The sequence below is a fragment of the Denticeps clupeoides genome, chromosome 5, assembly GCF_900700375.1.
Source record: "Denticeps clupeoides chromosome 5, fDenClu1.1, whole genome shotgun sequence".
NCBI classification, from domain to species: Eukaryota; Metazoa; Chordata; class Actinopteri; order Clupeiformes; family Denticipitidae; genus Denticeps; species Denticeps clupeoides.
This window is the reverse complement of record NC_041711.1, coordinates 7,103,090-7,122,878: the sequence shown is the minus strand read 5'-3', so window position 1 is coordinate 7,122,878 and position 19,789 is coordinate 7,103,090. Positions and strand designations below refer to the sequence as shown.

Below are 19,789 nucleotides of genomic sequence, written 5' to 3'. Positions count from 1 at the left end.
CCCTGCTGGCATTCTGGACCCAGGGTGCGATCATCTCCCATGGGCAGTACTCTGGCCATTCGGGCTGGAGCCTGCCCACCTCCTCGCTGGAGGGATGCCGCTGTTGTCGCTTCTCACCCCCAGAGCCCAACTCGTGGAGCCCAACTCGCGTATCCGGTGCTTTCGTTGTCGTTGTCCGTGTCATCCCAGTCCACGGGGAGCCTTGCCAGCAGAGTGCAGAGTTCCCGGCTCGACATGGCGAAGATCGTGGGGGTCGCATCCCCACTCACCCGCCAACATTGTCGCTTCCAGGTTTCGCGGATTCTCCAGGGGGTGACGTCATCGCGCGTCCCCGCGAGCCATGGCTCATCAGGGAGAAACCGCTCCACTAGAACGGGTGGCGCATCTCCCCCCTGGCGTCCACGTTCGTCGCGCCGGGCTGCGTCCTTCGAGGCGTTTCCTCTCCTCTGCCTTTTTCCTCTGCGCTTTTGGCATTCTGTCATGACTGCGTGCTGACGGGGGAGAGAAGCGCAGAGGCAGGACATGCAGGGAAGGGGTTTTATTACAAATAAACAATAAATAAATACAAATAAACAATGCCGCGGTGGCCGAAAAGGGAAATTAAAGGGGGACAACATAAACAAACCCGCAGGCGTGTGGCAATTGCCAGAACTCAAAATACAAACACATACACAGTTGCCAAGTCAAGTTCACGAAAATCTCCGGCTTTTGATGAGCCCAGCTGCAGTCAATCCTGACACAGGTGCTGTTGTAAGAAGAAAAGCATGAATTAATTATGTTCATGCAGAAATGGGTGACCAACCATGACTTACAACTGGCCATCAACATAAATAAACAAACATAAAACCACATAAATTAGGGTATTGATTGATCCCCAGAAAAGAAAAATGTTCTTTTGTCCACAGCACCTTGCATTTGCCTCTATGCATGAGACAGGGAAAACATGTGCATATACTGGTCACTGGACAAGTGCTTTAAGATGTCTATCATTGTAATCCCTTGTTTGGATCACTAAAGGTCTCTACACTCTAAAAACTGCTGGGTTAAAAACAACCCAATTTGGGTTATTTTGGTAACCCAGCGCTGGGTCAAAAAGGGACCAACCCAACGCTGGGTTATTTTGACCCAACAAGTTGGGTTACACGTTTAACCCAGCATGCTGGGTTGTGATTATTAACCCAACTATTAGTTAAAAATGACTACGCTGCTGGGTTGAATGGAACCCAAAATGGGTCAGAAATTTAATATAGAAACTTGTGATTAAAATTACTAAAATAAAAACAATTATACAGCAATACATATTTCAATAATGGAATTTTATTAATGACAAAACATGTAAAAAATGTGTCCATATGAATTTAAGACTTTTTTTTCCATCTCCACCTCAACATTAAGACAATTTTTATGAAAATGTATCAAACTGTAGTCACAGTGTTTCTGGAATTAAGTCAGTAACAATGAATCAGATTGAAGCCAAATTAACTTTAGAAAAACACAATTTGACATGTAAATGTAATGAAAAAAAGTTTTCTTATCATGCATAAACTAAGATATAAGAGTCATCTGTAAGAAACACACAACAAAGCAGGCATTAAGAACATCTATGCAGATTTGGTCAAAATAAACTTGCAACTTTCCTAAAATGTGCCCTCTGTAAAAAAAATAATAATACAATACTAGACACATCAAGCACAAGAAGAATCAGATACAAAATGAACAACTGCAAGCCTATTTGCTCTAATCACTGCAAAGTAATTGTACAACAATCAGGCATGAAGAGCTGTGCTATAAGCATAATTGGGTCTTACCCTGCTAGCTCATTCTTCAGCTTCTGAACCTTTGGAGGTAGCTCACTTCTACCTTAATTTCACATTGCCTGCTGAATGAAGGTAAACGTGTTTTCAAGCACTTTGGGTGCTGCAGGTGAAGTGCGTAGGTTAAGCCAAACAAGAGGCACATTGCTTGAGGTAGGTTGGTGAGTGCTTCCCTTGCCAGGTTGCCCTCTCGGTTGATGCCCAGTCTTGAGGGGTTGAGTTATGGTATTGCTGGGCTTGCTGAACTGTTGTCCTCATAATAGAGGATTCCCACTGGGATGTCCATGGAGTCTCCATGGACTCTACATAGTGCAAGAAACAAGACAAAAAGAGAATATTCAGGTTAACAGCAATTTGTCTACAATCAACTGTATAGAATTGTCTAATATTATAGATTTTGTAATTCAATGTGATTTTATTTTAGGCACTGTAAACAATCTATTTTGTGTGTTTATATATAGGCGTCTTTCATGTTGTGACAGTAGGTGGTATATTACACAATTTGATATTTGAATGGTACAAATGGAGAAAGGGTTTACTCACTGAACTGCTCTTGAAGAACATAGATGCATCATCTCCAAGAATTATTGGAAGTCCTCTCAGGACAAGGCATCTAATGGCTGTTGGCTCTTTGCTCTGCAAAGTGGTATAAAACACACTTGAATGTAGAACAAAGGAAATAAATCTTATATCAGTTTATTTGTCCATATAGAGAAATACCACAAGAGAACAGTTTATGTATTGAACTAACCATCAATACCATTATGAGAAGAAAAGAGAAATATCAACCCACCGTTGTGTTGTAGAAGGTGAGCTTATTGCTTTCCTATCAGACCCGTCTTCCATTTTGTGTCCATTTTCATCAAAATTGGACACAACCCATCAAGAACACCAAAGAACTCTTCTTTAAAATTTCTACCAACAATCCTGTTAAACTCCAGGTAAACCTGAAAAATATTAAATATGCTCAGTTTTGATATTCAGACAGAGTTATTTATAACACAAATAAACCTCTCTGAACATCATGTATGTAAAACAAATAATTAAAAAAAAAACATTAAAGGACACATCCACAAACCTGGTTTTCAGTGAAAAGCACTGGCCAGCGTTGGATCATCTGGTTGATGTCAGGCTCATCCTTTACAACCTCCTCTCATCTAAGAACAAACATGATTCCTGATGCAAGCAAGGAAAGGGCTTAGTTCCTTCTTGCATAAGTTCCATGTTTTAGCCTGTAATGTTTAAAAAACTGTGCTCTTCTCGCAGATAGTACTTGCATTTCCAAAGCATTTTAAAGTGGCTTTAAACAAAACTAGTAGTACAAAAAAAAAAAAAAACTGGCATATGTTGAAAGTGGGTGTTTACTTTTTCAAACCTACATTGAAATAATTTGAATTCTACAAAACTGTATGTGGAGAAGTAGAGCGCTACTCTAAAAACACATTGCTGCAAGTATCAAATGCTCACTGTTCCCTTAAGATGACCTCATAATTAAATGCATGTTTCAAACTACAAATGTTCCAGCAGTTTCTAATTTGAATAGAGAAAACTCACCTTGTTCATCCACAAAATGGTTCTCGTTGCAGCAAGCAAAACTGCTTTTTTAAAAAAAAAAGTCCAAACTTGAGAGAAACAGACAAATGTAGACAGAAAGGTATACTTCTAAAATACAACATTAAACCCCAAAACCCCCTTTCACATTGTATATGCAAAATAAAGCTTACCGATCTCCGTGTGAGTGAGTACACACAAATTGGTGGCTCCAATGCAGTCGCAAGATATTAAGCATTGTTAGCATAGCAAGTGTTAGTTAGCAAGATATTAAGCAGTGAAGCTTGCAGAAAAATTTCTCCTCTGTCCTTCTACCCGCAGCTTTTGCCTCAGAATTTTTTTTCCGCCCGTCTCCTAACCCCGCGGCTTTCGCTCATAAAATAATTTTTTCGCCCTTCAGAATTTTTTTTTTTTCGCCCCTCAGAAACTAAAGACGGTACAAAGACAATGGCGGCTTCTCTCGCTGATGTCCCAGGTAGTTGACGTGACGTGCGTGCTCTCTTTCAGGTCCGCGTTCCCAACCCAGCACCGCTGGGTTACAGATCGAGACCGGTTTTCAACCCAAATTGGGTTAAATCAACCCAACAACAGACTCAACCCAGCATTTGGGTTGAAAAAACAACCCAGCGTTTTTTAGAGTGTATCTAAAAATGCCATTAGTTCATATTGCACCTTTTTTTTAATCAAATATAAATTTTTCATTGCTTTCATTTGAAGATCTTTACCTGCTCAAATGATCATGATAACAGCAGCATCCATTTATTAAAAAAGTTTAATCCTGAATTTGAATTGATTAGACTTTGACATTGTCAAGCTGTCGCTTCCATATAGACCCATGACACATATTTACAAGCAGACCTCCAGAATCCCTGATGTGTCTCAGATCTGCCTACTGTGTCTGTAGATCTGGTGGGGAAATCAGTGAGTTGTGCATGATGGGCTCTCTGCCAAACAATTAATTGCTCCCAATGCATTATGATTAATTTGCTTGGTCTGCCTTCAGTACAAATTCAATACAGATTAGCTGCTTTCACCTTCTCCTTTTATCCTGTTATAAAAGTCATCTTATCTAATTATAAATTTTCCTTTGATTTGACAATGAAATTTGTTTTTCTAATTCAATCCAAACATCCTAAAAGTGGATGCATATTTTCATTTTGGGTTGATAATGTGGTCTTTTGTGGTAAGTGGTCATCTGACAAAGGATGTTAATGGAATTCTACTCTAGATTGTCAATATTATGTGAGAAAGTCTTGATTAAGACATTGTCCAATATCCTTATCCACCCTCATGCTATTTCATAAAAGTGATGAAGATCACTGGAAATGGATGTCCTTATTCCCACCCACCTCCACCCTTATTGCTCCCAACTAGTCTTGCTCCAGAACATGAAGATTGTTGTGGAGAAGCTGCAAAGAGGAAATACATTTATGCCAAGCCAGCCTCCTGAAGACCTTCAATTTTTTTTTTTTTTTGTAGATGGTGTCTGGCTTCATCAGATTCTGCTGCAGAAGATTGCCCTGAAACAGAAAGAAAACGGTAAACCATTAAAACCTTAAATGACTTTCATGCTTTGGTCACTCATCTCATTTTTAAACTGTCAGATGTCAACTGAATCACCTTTGGCAATTAGTGTTTTTTAACATCTTTATGGTCAAGCTGTCACATTGGTTTTATGAGAATTGCAGTTGAACAGTCTTTCTTACAACATAACGACACACATAAGTGACTGGTTCACACTTGTTTCCGTCTCTTCTGAGCCTCTGTTTGGATTTAGATGTCTTAAGGTTTAATAGCAGTGAGTTTTTTCTTCTTGCCTGGTCTGATGAAATCTGTGTCTTGTGTCTGGATGTGCCAAACAGGACTTGGTTTTCTCCTATTAAATTCTGAGCCTGAAGCAAAGCTCAGCGCCATATTCTGTATGGTTTTGGTTGTTAAGCGGCTAGCCAGTCACCATTCACAGTTACACAGTAATTGCATTTTCCCATCTGTGCCCATCTGAGTCAAGTAACATCTTCAGTTTAAATATGGCCCATCTGTGAGGTGTGTGTCTGTGTATATGTGAGAGATATGGTGAACTGGCATGTGTTCATTGGTATGTAAATGTAGGAGAGTGTCAGTGTGTAGCCCACAGGATTGAAGGTCTGTGGATGATAATCACAGTTTCTGGATTAAAATGCAGCAAGTGTTTCTCACTGTCTGAATACACCCTGTAAACTAATTAGCATCAGAGTCATGAGCCATGCTGATTACAGGAAGAGGCTCTGACTTTTTAAAGCAATCCACTTCAATTGCATTTCCCCTGGCCAGTGATTTCCAGCAACTCATTAGTTTTTGCAGAGTAAGAGACTCACAGGGCCATTACATTCTGTTAATGAAACACACACATGCTAAATGTTGGCATGTTCTAATTTTTTTACACATGCAATCTCTGAGCCTCCTTTTCACCAACCCTCCCCCTAATCTCTCTTGGTCAGCATTTTTAAAGCAATGATTCACATTGTACATCTTGGCTCCCCGGCGTTGTCCGGCGTGGCAGCCCCGGTCCCTCGGGCTGGCTCCCCGGCGTGATCAGGCGTGGCCCTCGGGCTGGCTCCCCGGCGTGGTCAGGCATGGTGACCCCGGACCCTCGGGCTGGCTCCCCGGCGTGGTCCCGCATGGCGGCCCCGGACCATCGGACCTGCACACAAAAATCAGGGCCGATCCATCCGGGTACTTTCGGGCCCTGTCTCCGCACGTCCCCTCTGACGCGTTTTGCGTCCTTCACTTGCACCGCGCAGGGAGGTGGTCCTGGAGCCTCCAGCGACCGTTCTCGGCACTCCAGGCTTCTGGGACCATGCAGCCCCTCTCACTGCACGTCCCTGGTGCCAAGGTGCCAGAATATCGCACCTTCTGTGCTCGTTGGAACAAGCAGGCCCTCTTCCTGCTTGTCCCAGCTGGGTCCTCATGCCAACCAGGGGGCTCTATGGCACTCCACCCCTCTGGAGGCGGATGCAGGCCCATGCCTGGCCCGCCCTCCATTCCGGCTACCGGAGGATCCAGCTCTTATTCACTCTGTTGTAGATTCTGTACACAAGTTCGACAATAAGAAAGTTACAAGTTAATCTAAATATTCTTTAAAGAGGAAGGTCTTGAGCTGTCATTTGAAAATACTACGTGACTGAGCTGTTCTGACCTCGAGGGGAAGTTCATTCCGCCACCAAGGGGCCAAGATGGAGAAGAGTCTAGATGAATGTTTTCCTTTTACCTTTAGCGATGGAGGGACCAGGCGACCAGTACTGGAGGCTCGGAGAATACGAGGTGCAGTGCAAGGTGTAGTAAGGGCTGTGAGGTAGGATAGGGCTACTCCATGTTTGGCTTTGTAGGCCATCAATATTTTAAATCTGATGCGTGCAGCTACTGGGAGCCAGTGGAGGGAACGTAGCAGAGGGCTGGTGTGGAAGAATCTGGGAAGATTGAAGATCAGTCGTGCTGCTGCATTTTGTATGAGTTGTAGAGGTCGGATGGTGCATAGTGGTAGACCAGCTAGAAGGGAGTTGCAGTAGTCCAGTCTTGAGATGACTGAACCAGTAGTTGGGTGGCCTGGGTTGACAGATAAGGGCGGATTCATCTGATAATGTAGAGAAGGAATCTACATGAGCGGGAAAGGTTGCTGATGTGAGTCGAGAAGGAGAGTTGGTTGTCCATTGTTAGGCCAAGGTTGCAGGCTGTTGTAGAAGGAGAGAGCTGTGAGTTATCCAGAAGATCCAGATGTGGTGAAGAAGGTGCTGGAATTAATATTAGTTTTGGTGGGATTGAGTTGAGATGTCGGTAAGACATGCAGAGATTTTGGAAGCAGCATGTAGATTTGAGGGAGGAAAGGAGAAGAGGAGTTGTGTGTCGTCGGCATAGCAGTGGTAGGATAAACCATGTGAGGAAATGACCTCACCAAGTGATCTCGTGTAGAGGGAGAAAAGGAGAGGACCTAGCACCGAGCCTTGAGGGAAACCAGTGGAGAGTCTACGTGAGGTAGAGGTGGATTCTTTCCAAGTCACTTGGTAAGATCGCTCATCAAGGTAGGAAGCAAACCACTGCCATGCTGAGCCCTGAATTCCAAGCCTCTTCAGGATTGACAAGAGAGTCTTGTGGTTTACGATGTCAAATGCTGCAGAGAGGTCAAGCAGAATAAATACAGATGGCAGTTTTGGCAATCTGGCCGCATGTAGCTGCTCGGTAACAGCCAGAAGGGCAGACTCTGTAGAATGAGCTGTTTTGAAGCCAGACTGGTTAGGATCCAGGAGGTTGTTCTGTGATAGATGAAGTGATAGCTGATTGTAGACACAGCGCTCAAGGATTTTGGATAGAAATGAGAGGAGGTAAACTGGTCTGTAGTTGTTGATGTCTGTCGGATCAGCAGTGGCATTAGGATTGGAAGAACCCTGGCTGTTTAAAGGTGGATGGTACATGGCCAGATGACATTGAGCTGTTTATGATATAAGAAATGAAAGGGATGAGGTTAGGGGAGATAGTTTAAAGCATTGCAGAAGGGATTGGATCTAGTGGACAGGTGATTGGGTTGCCTTGGTCAAGGAAAAAGAGTGGAGAAGGGGAAGAAGGCAGGATGATTGGAGTTTGGCTGATGGAAGGTTGAAGTCACCAAGGTCGCTGTTAGTGCCAGGAAGTCTAGGGACAGGAGAGTAGTGAGACCAGAGATAAAGTCAGCCTTTTTAACAGCAGATTGACAGTTCCAGAGCCCACCTACTACACTTGTTTGAGAAGTAGATGATAGGGTAGGGTAGATGAGGTTGTTTGTAACAGAGCCTCTGCAGCGTGAGTATGTTTTCCTGGGCCTGTAAGAGATGGTTAGTGGAATAGGTTTCAGACACATGGTTACTATGAAAAAAAATGCTAAATGGAAAAGGAGGTTTAAGGAAAGATGCCAGCTTTCCGGCCCACTAATTTACACCTCAGGGTACCCGAAACTATCAGTGTAGCCGCCAAATGTTGCAAGGTTAATGGTTGTAATATCCTAGGTGGAACACAGGGTGGCGCATGCAGGTATTCAGGTATAAAGGTAGCACAAACTATGTTGTTGGTAGGTGTTTGACCCGGAAGGGCAAAAGGTTTTTTGACCGCTTGTACGAATGCTACGCCAACTCTTACAGGACTGTTTGCTTTACCTCCAACTCCAACTGCTAACTGGTGATATCTGCTAAGTTCTTTGGAATAAATGAACATTTTTGTATTAGACATCGAGGTTCATTTAATTGTGTAGCATATAACGGAACCAACAGAGTATAGCATTGTTACATCAAGCGCGTCAGCCAGGCCACGTCCCGTGTCAGGCACCTCAGTAGTTCGTAAGTAGTAGTAAAAGACCAAACTCCTTTAATAATCAGTGATTAACCAGCTGAGTATGATAATCATGGCAACCACTTGGTGCTGCTTAAAACACAATCTACCTTTCAATACACACCACACAATTGATACTTCTACACAGTCCTACAGCTGAGCTGACAAACAGACAGTAAACAAAAATCTAGATCCTATCTTTCCAGAAGAGACAAATACAACGTCTTCTCCAGCAGACGGGGGCGCTGGTGCTGCGCTGCCGTTCAGCTGGGGAACGTCCGGGCAGAGGGAAGGCGGGTCGGCGACTCGGACGTACGCGCTGGGCGGAGCCATCCCGGCACCGACCGCCCAAACGAAAATCCATGTCCTCCCACTGGTGACTCAGAGGGTCGACCCAGCTCCCATGGGCAGTACTCTGGCCATTCAGGCTGGAGCCTGCCCACCTCCTTGCTGGAGGAACGCTGCCGTTGTTGCTTCTCACTCTCCTGGAAGTGACGTGGGTCCCCACAGACCTTGCTACGATCGTGGACGGTCGCGATGGGCGGAGCCCAACTTGTATCTCCAGTGCTCATGGTCATGGAGACCCTCAGCCTCAGGGAAGAGTTGTCTCTCCCGAAGATCCCTTCACAGGTTTGCTATTCACCGTGAAGAACGGGTGACCGCGGGAGCGGCCCTGGGGAAGAGGTCACCCTCCCGAAGCAATCTCAGGCGTCCAGTGAGGGGGAGCGGCACCCCACCTGGTTCGCAAGATAGTTACACGATCTGAAGCGGTCACTAGAGGAGTTAGGTGGTTCAAGCGAGCCTCTGGATTTGTCTCCGCCTTCCCACGTCGTTAGCCAAGAGCAACGGGTCACAGACTCCTCGTCGTGGGGCACCTCCGCTGGAATATCGACACACACCAAAAGGTGCGGCTGAATGCGGTGACGAAGAAGGACTCGTACCGACCCAGCGAAGGTGGAGAAAGTTCGAGGTTGGCCGGTACCAACAACCATGCGGCAGATGCGCAGATTTTTAGGATTAGCCTCCTACTACCGACGCTTCATCAAACGGTTTGCCAGCATTGCTCATCCTCTGCATCGTATTACTGAAAAAGGTCAGCGTTTCGGGTGGGGCGATGAGTGTCAAGCCGCCTTCAACCAGCTGAAGGCAGCACTGACTGAAGCACCGCTGTTGGCAGCCAGAGAGGGGTTTCATCCTGGACATGGATGCGAGCAAAGCAGGACTGGGCGCAGTATTGTCACAGCAGTACAACGAGGGGGAGCGAGTAATTGCCTACTTCAGCCACGCCCTCAGCCGCCCTGAGCGGAACTACTGCGTAACTCGGCGGGAGCTGCTGGCCCTAGTGGAGGGGCTGAGACACTTTAGACCATACCTGCTGGGCGTGGACTTTCGACTACGGACAGACCAGGGGGAAAAGAGCGAGGTGAGGGCCACCCCTATTCTAGAGGCCACCGATGCCTGGCAGCCAGCCAGGGTGCAGCAGGCCCAGCGAGAGGATCCCATCATCCGTCCAGTGCTGGCATGGAAGGAGATTGGTCGGAGGCCTAACCGGAAGGAACTGGCGCCACAAAAGTTCAATTTTGAACCAACATAGCAAAAATCCTTAAAGCAAGAAAAAGTCAAGGACATTAATTCCAAATCCTAAACCCAAACTCTCTTCCCAAACCATAAACCTTAAATCTATGAAGTCCAAAAACATATTGCCAAAGTGCCTACCAAATCATAAAATTGTTAAAAGATTTTAAGTGTCTTCCCAGCCGTCTTATCTAAATTGTCTGCCACCATCCCATTGTTAGCAGTGAGCAGACAGTGTTCTCAGCATGTCCTCTTTATTTGGCCAGGGGCGTCCTTATCACTGTGGCAAATATACTTAAAATGAGCTCCTTCGCTGAAAATTAGGCTGAACCAGTTCAGGGAACTTTATGGCCTCCCTCATTTAAACGTGATTTTAAATATCAGCAGGGTGTCACACAAAAACCTTTGAACGGAAGCACATGCAGATCATCTAGGGCGAGAACATGTAAAGAATATAACAGCACTAAGGTTTTTTGGGTATCATGTGGCAAAAATGATTTCTCAAGTGTTTAGTAAAATTTTACTTTTTGTTTGTTTAAGTGAATCATTATCATGCTTGAAGTACTACATCAATAGTAATAATCTTCATCCTCTCTGGCATAAGATGAAGAGCATTTTCCTTCAAGCAGATCATATTAATCTTGGCAGAAAATGCCTTCTGTATCTCAGCAGGCTCTAATAAATGTGTTTATAATAAATGTATTCTAGCAGCAGCAGGAGCGAGGAGGAACTGGCATATGAGAGGAACACACAGATCAACAGAACAAACAGCAAAAACGAGGTCAGAACCTGGATATGGGCAATGGTTATGGCCATGCACATTACAGAATCACAACAGCTCTCCCGACACAAACCGTCAAAAATTGCATCTCAGCATCTTTGTGTGGTACATTTTTCCCAAACACTGAATACTATCAGTGGGAAGTGATGTCACACTGAGAAAAGTCTCACTTGAGAAACCACCAGGGTTTATGACCTGCATGATTCATGGGTCGGCGAGTTGAATTGTCTTCATTACAATGTCCTTATGCAGAAAACAGGATAATTGCATTCGATCTTCGAGGCCTCTGGAGTGACATGCCATTTGGCTTGCAGGACTGGAGGTGAGAGGCAGCAGTGTGTGAAACAGAAAAGTGTAGAATCTGTTTTGTTGAATCGTGTGTTTAAGGTTAAATTTGTCATATGTACAGTTATACAAAATACACAGTTAGTGAAATGTCTTAAATCATTCCATCGAACAGCAATAACAAAAACTTAATGTTATTTTAATGTTAATTTAAATTAATGTAAAGACAAGACCAAGATTAAAGTAAAATAAACAATTAATTGATTTTAATCAAACAAATAATACCTATTTAAGGTGTAGAAAGCTAGTTGCTGGTTGATGTAACAGATTTGAAATTGACGTAAACAGCAGCCTGAATCTAAACGTTGCATGGCGCGCTGGGATCGGCAGGGCTGGTATATCGGATTTAAAATGTTAAAGTTAGTTTGCCCTGTAATTCCTCCCTGTTTACTTACCTCCGTTTCCATATTAAAAGACGGAGGTTTTATGTAGGAATGGTGGTGGGAAGCTCGCCTAATGTGGAAATATTGAAAAATCTCTTCATCAGTAGTCCTATGCTGAATGTTGGTAAAATTACTGCATGACGTCAGACTTTCATTCCATATATTCAGAATTTCATTCCATATATTCAAGTTTCATTCCATATATTCAGGTTTCATTCCATATATTCAGAATTTCATTCCATATATTCAGGTTTCATCCCATATATTCAGGTTTAATTCCATATATTCAGACTTTCATTCCATATATTCAGACTTTCATTCCATATATTCAGGTTTCATTCCATATATTCAGACTTTAATTCCATATATTCAGACTTTCATTCCATATATTCAGTTTCCTGTCCACAGAGATTTATCCACAGGAAATGCTAATAAAAAGTCTCAGTTCCACTATAAGCCTTCAGTCTGAATTCAGATGAGACCTTGAGTCTAAATGTGAGCAGGACTTTATCATCACATCAACTGCAGCATTATTAGCCTAGTTTAAACACGTGCACAGATCACTGCAATCACTGCTGATGACAAAGATATGATGGGGTTTTTGCTGTGTGGGCGTGTGTGTGTTTGTGCGCATAACCATTTTGGTAACTGGCTGTTGTAGCTTTGATTTTGATATACGCGACTTTAATAACAGCCCACACCCAACACCAGCTCCATTCATCATCCTGACACCCAGTGGCAGCCCCGCAACCCACATCCATCTGCCTGCTCATTTCTTTGCTTTCTTCCGTTGCCCCCACTTTCTTCAGATTTCTTCACCCTTTGTTCCCTGCTCCCCCTTTGCTCAGTAGTGTGTGCTGTTGAGCTGTCGCTAGAAGGCTCAGTACAGTGTGTCTGTGTATGTGTGTCTTAAACAAGACACCACCAAAAAAAGACATGATAGCAGTTCTGTCATTTCTCATTTGTGGACATTTAACAAGCCATTCTTGCCCTATTTTGATAAAAGCGTGTTATAAAGCTTTCTGGTGGCACATTGTTCATTTTCACACCATGCACTTGGATCCTCTAAATCAAAAATAATTATGTATTTCATGCTGGTATAGCAAAAGTAGTCATTTTTTTATGAGCTGTGGTTGGAATCATGGCCAGCTAATTTAAGGCACAAAAATTACATTACACTTCACATTTGGTGGTGAAAAGTAAAAAGTCTCTGGAGCATTATTAATCGCTATTTCAATCATGAGACCATGAGACTGCAGGTGCATTCAACAGTTGAAGTTATTCTGCAAGAGTTGTGGATTTTTCTGTAATTTACTGTAAATATTAGTATAAACTGGACATTTAATCTTTTAAATTAGTATTAAATCTGTGCCATTTTCAGAAATACTTGAAAACAATATATAACAACAAAAGCAACCAGATTTATTTACTGTTTAGACCAAAATTAGCCCAGTTTGTCTCAATGACATTTTACAGGCTTTACTGTTGACACCCCCATTCTTTGAACCCTAAGGAAGTGGACCCGTAATTGGAAGGTTGCCAGTTCGAATCCCGAACCGCCATGGTGCCACTGAGGTGCAACTGAAGTGCCACTGAGCAGAGCACCATCCCCACACACTGCTACCCTGTCATGGCTGCCCGCTGCTTGCCAAGGGTGATGGGATAATGATCAGATCCAGTAATGGTTTCCATATATTACCAACAATCCTTTTTTTTCAATAATTTAGTACCAACTAATAATAATTTTGTTGGTATACTGTCTAGTATGCTTTTTTTTATAGATTTTTCTATATATCTCAAATTTCATGTAGTTCCAGTGGGGTGATAAGATTAGAGCTTTACAGGCTCTCATGTATGTCTCTCTCATACTACTCACTAAGCAGTGTGAGTCTCAAGGCCAAATGATTGGAGCAGCACAGCTAGTGGACACATTGTTTATCAGAGCTTAGCCTTAGAACAGGGAATAGTGAAACAGAATGTCTGGAACAGGAACTAAATGCTGAATAAATATACTCTACTGTACATTTATTGTATAGTTGTAAAAGTATACTAAATGCATCATGCTGAAATGTCACCCCAGATTCCAGGAACTGCTGTTATTAGATTTTCCATCTTAGCTAACTCTTTTGTAATAGACATGTAAACTCTCTGCACAAAGCACTGTATTTAAACACTCCAATGTTACCTGGCACAATTACTATTGCAGTTACATGTAAATATTGTATGTAAAAAACCCAGAAAAAAAGAAAGGAGAAAGGAATAGCGAAAGATAGAGAACAGCCAGGAGCCAAGCTACAGAGAGGTCGCCTGGTCCAGGAGAAACAGGGCGAGGGAAAGGCCCAGAAACTGGAGGGAAACCCCCCCAGTTCCTGGAAAGGAACGGCAAGTGCCCAGAGTCCACAAGAGAAAATTATTTTGTACATTTGACTCCCGGGAACTTGCCACAGACCAATTAGAATTTGTTGTTTCCACCCTCTCACTCTCATCATCATTTGCCAGCCCTTGGCGTCTCCTGCTTGGGGGGTGTCACAGCCCGAAAAAATACACAAGTGGGGGACCCCAAACAAATGACTGGGGCCTTTCACGCCTCTTGCTCGGGGGAGGCCGTTTGACAAAGATATGTCACGCTGGAAAGCTGACGAGGGAAGTGAGTGCAGAGGAGGGGCATTATGAAAACAAGGATTTATTTATAAACACAAATAAACATGGCGCGATGGCCGCAAACAGGGGAAATAAAGGGGAGAATGAAAACTAGCCTGCAGGCGTGTGCCGATTGCCAGACCTCAAAACAACTTAACACAAACAGTTTCCAGGTCCACTAAACAGTTCACCAAGATTGTCGCAGTCCCGACCGGCTGCTCCACAGTGCCTTTTAAAACGGCGTCCTAATTGAGCACAGGTGAGTCCCTAGGTGCCGTCAATTCTGACAATTTCAAAAAGAATTATGTTTTTTACTTATGTAAAAAGTAACATAAAACTTTTTAAATTATGTAGTGACATAACTGTTTACCCCTCGGTTACTTTTTATTTTACACACAATCAGAGCAATGATTTGCTGAATGTTGTTGAGAATCTGCAACTTTTTTAACAACATCGGAATACATTTTTCAAAAAGAGTACATGGCATCAAATGTTCAGTACAGCAGAGTGTAAAAAATGCAGACAAACATAACAACACTGTCATTATCACTGTATGTTTGGTACTTAAGTACATGTCAAGAACATCTCAAAAGTGATATTTTAAATGGGGGACTTACATATTCTGGAGTACACTTTGTCCACCACTGGCGCTACTTATTCTAAGGTTTCTGTAAAGAGTGTAATTAAATTGCTCATTTTGTGGTTCAGCTTTGAGTTATTTGGTATTGATGGCATCTTGCTTATTGTAGTAAGAAAGATGGTAGCTCATCTAAAATGTCAGTAGTGGTTGCTGGTGTGATTTTTTTTTTTACCAGGCGTTTATCAATATGTGAAAAAGTTTTATTACCTTCTACTATTTCAGAAATAAGATCTTAGTACTTACTGCAATACTGTAGTAGTTAAGTATCAAGTATAGAGTGTGATTGTGACAGTGAGCGGTTCCTACAATATTTTGTTTAAATCGGTTCTAAAATAATTAATATTGCTTTTGTGTATATAGGTACAATGATGACTTTGCCTGTAGACACAGCAATTTCTAATTTGAAGTCTGCAATTTTTTTCACTGATGATCCAGATGGTCTGTTGATGATGGTCAAAGTATTTGGATAAATTAGGTGTTTTTCTGTTGTCATTTTAATAACAAAAGAGATTTGCTGGGATGTGGGTGTGGGTTTACTTTTATGTTTTATGATGTTGTTAGGTTTTATAATCTTGTTTTCTCACAAGCTATTTTGCCTCAACTACTATGTGAATGTGGACAATGATGTTTTTGTAGCCTGATAGGGTGGATTGGTAATATGAATATCTCGCCACCATTAAATCTAGGGACATAATCATGTCCTGAATAAATAAAGCATTTTAATTTGAGTTATCTTACATTTAAGGGACTGCAGTAATAAATAATGCATGTGCTATGTGGTTAGGCAAGTCTGTTTCCTGGCTGGTCTCAGATCTAGTAGATTAGGGGATTAGAGATCTAAAACAAATGAAAATTTCTACTCCATTACTTGACACCATTCCAGGAATGATGGACATCATCATGTCTAAAAGAAATACAGGATTTCCTTAGAACTTATTCATGATGCCAATTATTCATAAAGCCCACCATATTTAAATGGCCAGCTGTTCCACCATCATTTGTTTTGTTTTTTTGCTTGTTCCAGCATCTCGAAAAATATTTTTGGTGGTTTCCATCATTTAAATAATTTCAGAAAATAAGTGTTAAGCTTTAGCCAGCATTTAAATTTCCTCTGAAATTTGGCTCCAGGAATACATCTGATTAGTGCTGCTGGTGTCTTTACTTTACCTTACTTTATTTTGCAGATGCTTTTATCCAAAGCGACTTACAGGAGGAAGACACCAGCAATTCTTGTTTGATTTCTATAGATTTTGAGTTAACAAAGCTAAGAGCCCTGATAAGGCCTAACTTGAAAGAACATGCTCGGAAATTGTTAAGTGCTAGACGAAGATTTGATTTTTTCTTATTTATTTTGTGCAGTGTGTATTCATGTGCGTGTGTAAGTGTTAGATTTGTCTTAAATACAATTTTCAACTGCTTCTTAAAGGTGGTAGTAGTCTCGGCTAGTCGAATGGAGCAGGCCAAGTTGTTCCACCAGCCAGGGACAACAAAGGAGAACAGAGTTGATTGGAATCGGAGACCCGATTCAGTCTCATTTCATTTGCAGATCTGAGAGGGCATGCAGGAGTGTAGCTATCTAGTAGTGTATTGATATAGGAGGGTGCAGTTCCATTTACAGCCCTGTAGGCGAGCATCAAGGATTTGAACTCAATACGAGCAGCTACCGGGAGCCAGTGGAGAGAGGTGAGAAGAGGTGTGACATGGGTGTGTTTCGGCTGGTTGAAGATGAGACAGGCTGCCACATTTTGGACCATCTGGAGTGGTTTTATGGTGACTGCAGAGGCTCCAGCCAGGAGAGAGTTACAATAGTCGAGTTTCGAGACCATTGCCTGGACAAGGAGCTGCATAGCCTGTTGTAAAAGAAAAGGCCTAATCTTGCGGATGTTGTAGAGAGTGAACCTGCAGGATCTGGAGATCGCAGAAACGTGATGGTTCAGACTCAATCCAAACTCCAAGGCTTTTTGCAGACGCCGTGGGTGTTAACAGTAGTGAGCCAATTTGAATTGAGAAGTTTTGCCGAGGGAAGTTGCCTGGAAAGATCAAAATCTCAGTTTTGGATAGGTTGAGTTGGAGGTGTCGCTCAGACATCCATGCCAATATTTACATTTACATTTACAGCATTTATCAGACGCCCTTATTCAGAGCGACTTACAATCAGTAGTTACAGGGACAGTCTCCCTGGAGCAACTTAGGGTTAAGTGTCTTGCTCAGGGACACAATGGTAGTAAGTGGGATTTGAACCCGGGTCTTCTGGTTCATAGGCGAGTGTTACCCACTAGGCTACTACCACCCTATGTCTGAGAGACAGGCCGAGATTTTTGTTGAAATAGTGGTATCTTCTGCTGGGAAAGACAAGTAGAGCTGGGTATCATCAGCTTAAGAGTCATAAGAGAAGCCATGTGATTGGATGATGTGACCAAGTGACTGCATGAGTGTATATTGAGAATAGAAGGGGGCCAAGGACAGAGCCTTGTGGAACCCCTGTGGTTAGGACAGATGTCTCACCTCCCCATGATAACTTGAGAGACCTGTCGTGAACACAAGAGGTGAACCAATTTAGTATGGTTCCTGTAATTCCTAAATCTGAGAGTGTGGTGAGAAGAATTTCATGATTAACTGTGTCGAAGGCAGCAGATAGATCAAGTAGGATAAGGACAAATGATCTGCGGGCAGCTCTTGCAGCACAAAGGTCATCCATCATTGTCAGGAGGGAGGTTTCAATTGAATGTCCTTTCCTGAAACCAGACTGAAAAGGGTCGAGAAGAGAATCAAGAATTTTTGAAAGAAAAGGAAGGTTGGAGACTGGGCGGTAGCTATCCAATACAGACAGGTTTAATTTGTTGCTTTTTTTGAGCTGGGGAGCAATGACAGCCTGTTTGAAAGCAGTGGGAAATGTTCCTGTTGTGAGTGAGGAGTTTAAGACGTGTGTCAGAGCAGATACTATGGAGGGCTGTATGGACTGAAGGAGGTGTGAGGGGATTGGATACAGGGAGCAGGTGGTGGGGTGAAAAAAGTTAAAAGTGGAGAATAGTTTGCGAGAGTCTTTGCAGTTGCTTACTTTGTCCTGGAAGTATCTAGTCTTCCAGGACAAGAGAAGGATGTCAGGAGAGATTGATACTACCGGGCACTTCAATTTCTTCCACTGCCTTTCAGCTGCTCTAAGATGGGTCCTGAGGGGTCCTCAACAGAGATCCACGGTGAGGGTGGAGTCGCATGTGTTGGCTTTGAGGTTAGAGGGCAGAGTCTCTCAAGGCAAGAGGTTAGTGTGGAGCAGAGGATGTCTGTGGCACAGTTAGGGTCCTTAATAGAGAGGATGTCTCGGGGGAAAAGCTTAGAGGAAACAAGAGAAGACAGTTGAGTAGGGCAGAGGGTGCGGAGATTACGGCAAAATTGTGTTAGGTGTGAGGTGGGTGGAAGGGGGGAAAGTCTGAAGTGAATAAAAGAGTGATCGGATACATGTAGAGAAATGACAGATGTGTTGGCTGTGGAGCAGTTGCGTGTTCTAGATCTAGTTGCTTTCCAGCTCTGTACGTTGTTGGCGTGCTGAGAAGTGTGAAGTTGGAAGCAGAGATGACATTTTGGAAATCATGTGTTTGTGGCTTGAGGAGGTTGAGGTTGAAGTCTCCTATTAGCAAAAGGGGCAGTTCCTCATCTATAATGGTGGAGAGAGTTGTGTCTTGTTCCTCTACAAAGTTCCCCAGTGGACCTGGAGGACGATATACAGATGTGTAATAGCTACTGCATGAAAACTGGTAGTTTGAGTAGCAGAAACAGGAGTGAATCTCCATTCCTTGGAAATGAGCAAGGCTGTGCCCCCTCCCCTGCCAGTGGGGCGGGGGGTATGAGAGAAGTAGAAGTCTGTGGAAAGGGCTCCAGGTGTAGCGGAGTTGTGGGGACAGATCCAGGTCTCAGTCAGTGTGAGTACTTGGAGGTTTCGTTCTGTTGCAAAATCGGGAATGGAGTCAGCTTTGTTTACCGCCAACTGACAGTTCCATAGCCCGAATGAGTACTCAGGATGGCAAGACGAGGCCTGGGAGAGTGTGCACAGGTAGTGTGTGTTGCGTGTTCTGTGTGTATTGAATCTAGGAGGGCGCCTTGTGCGAATGAGAGGAATGGTCTGGAAGGACATGATCAGCAGAAAGAAGCTGGAGAAGAACATAAGTGATTTTACCTGGTTTTACTGCTCGGCTGAGTTGCACAGGACGAGTCGCCGGTCTTTACCCAAGTGGGTCTTTACCCAAGTGCTGACGCGGTAGCGCGAGAGTAGTACCCAAAGTACAGGACAAATTGTAAAGTGGCTACAGGTGCGGTGCACACGTAGTGGGGTTGACTATAACACACAAGAGTGGGCATGTATCTAGTTCAGGTGAAACTGATGTCGATTAACAACAATAACGATAGCGAAAGCTAATACATTAACTTAGCTCACCTAGTCACGTCAACAAAAACACAAGCACTTCTTAAAAACAAGCTAATCCAAGATAGAGTCAAAGTTTATTCACTCACCTCTACAGAGAACCATGCAAGAATGATTACTGCTGTGTCTAATCTTTAATTTCTAATTTCTTAAAATCATGTTGCAATTTTTCCTGCCACAGCTGAATGAGTCGAGATTCCACATTCTGCTTGCACAGTTCAGTGGTCGCACGTGGGCAGTGTGCGACCACTCAACCTCAATCAATCATTTACCGCACAAGCTCGACCTGAACCAACCTGAACCCAACGCCGA

General features: G+C 43.2%; 1 protein-coding gene across 14 annotated transcripts in view; it reads left to right on the top strand.

Moving 5' to 3' along the window:
• Window positions 1-19,789, top strand: part of LOC114790363 (nck-associated protein 5-like) — a 79,926-nt gene that overhangs the window by 54,404 nt on the left and 5,733 nt on the right. For 3 of the 14 annotated variants that reach the window (XM_028980374.1, XM_028980373.1, XM_028980363.1), the window contains one exon: window positions 4,845-4,904. The exons of the other annotated variants lie outside the window; for them this stretch is intronic. In XM_028980374.1, the coding sequence (XP_028836207.1) occupies window positions 4,845-4,889 (45 nt within the window). In that variant the 3' untranslated portion in view covers window positions 4,890-4,904. The remainder of the gene's footprint in view (window positions 1-4,844; window positions 4,905-19,789) is intronic. 14 annotated transcript variants of the gene reach the window in all.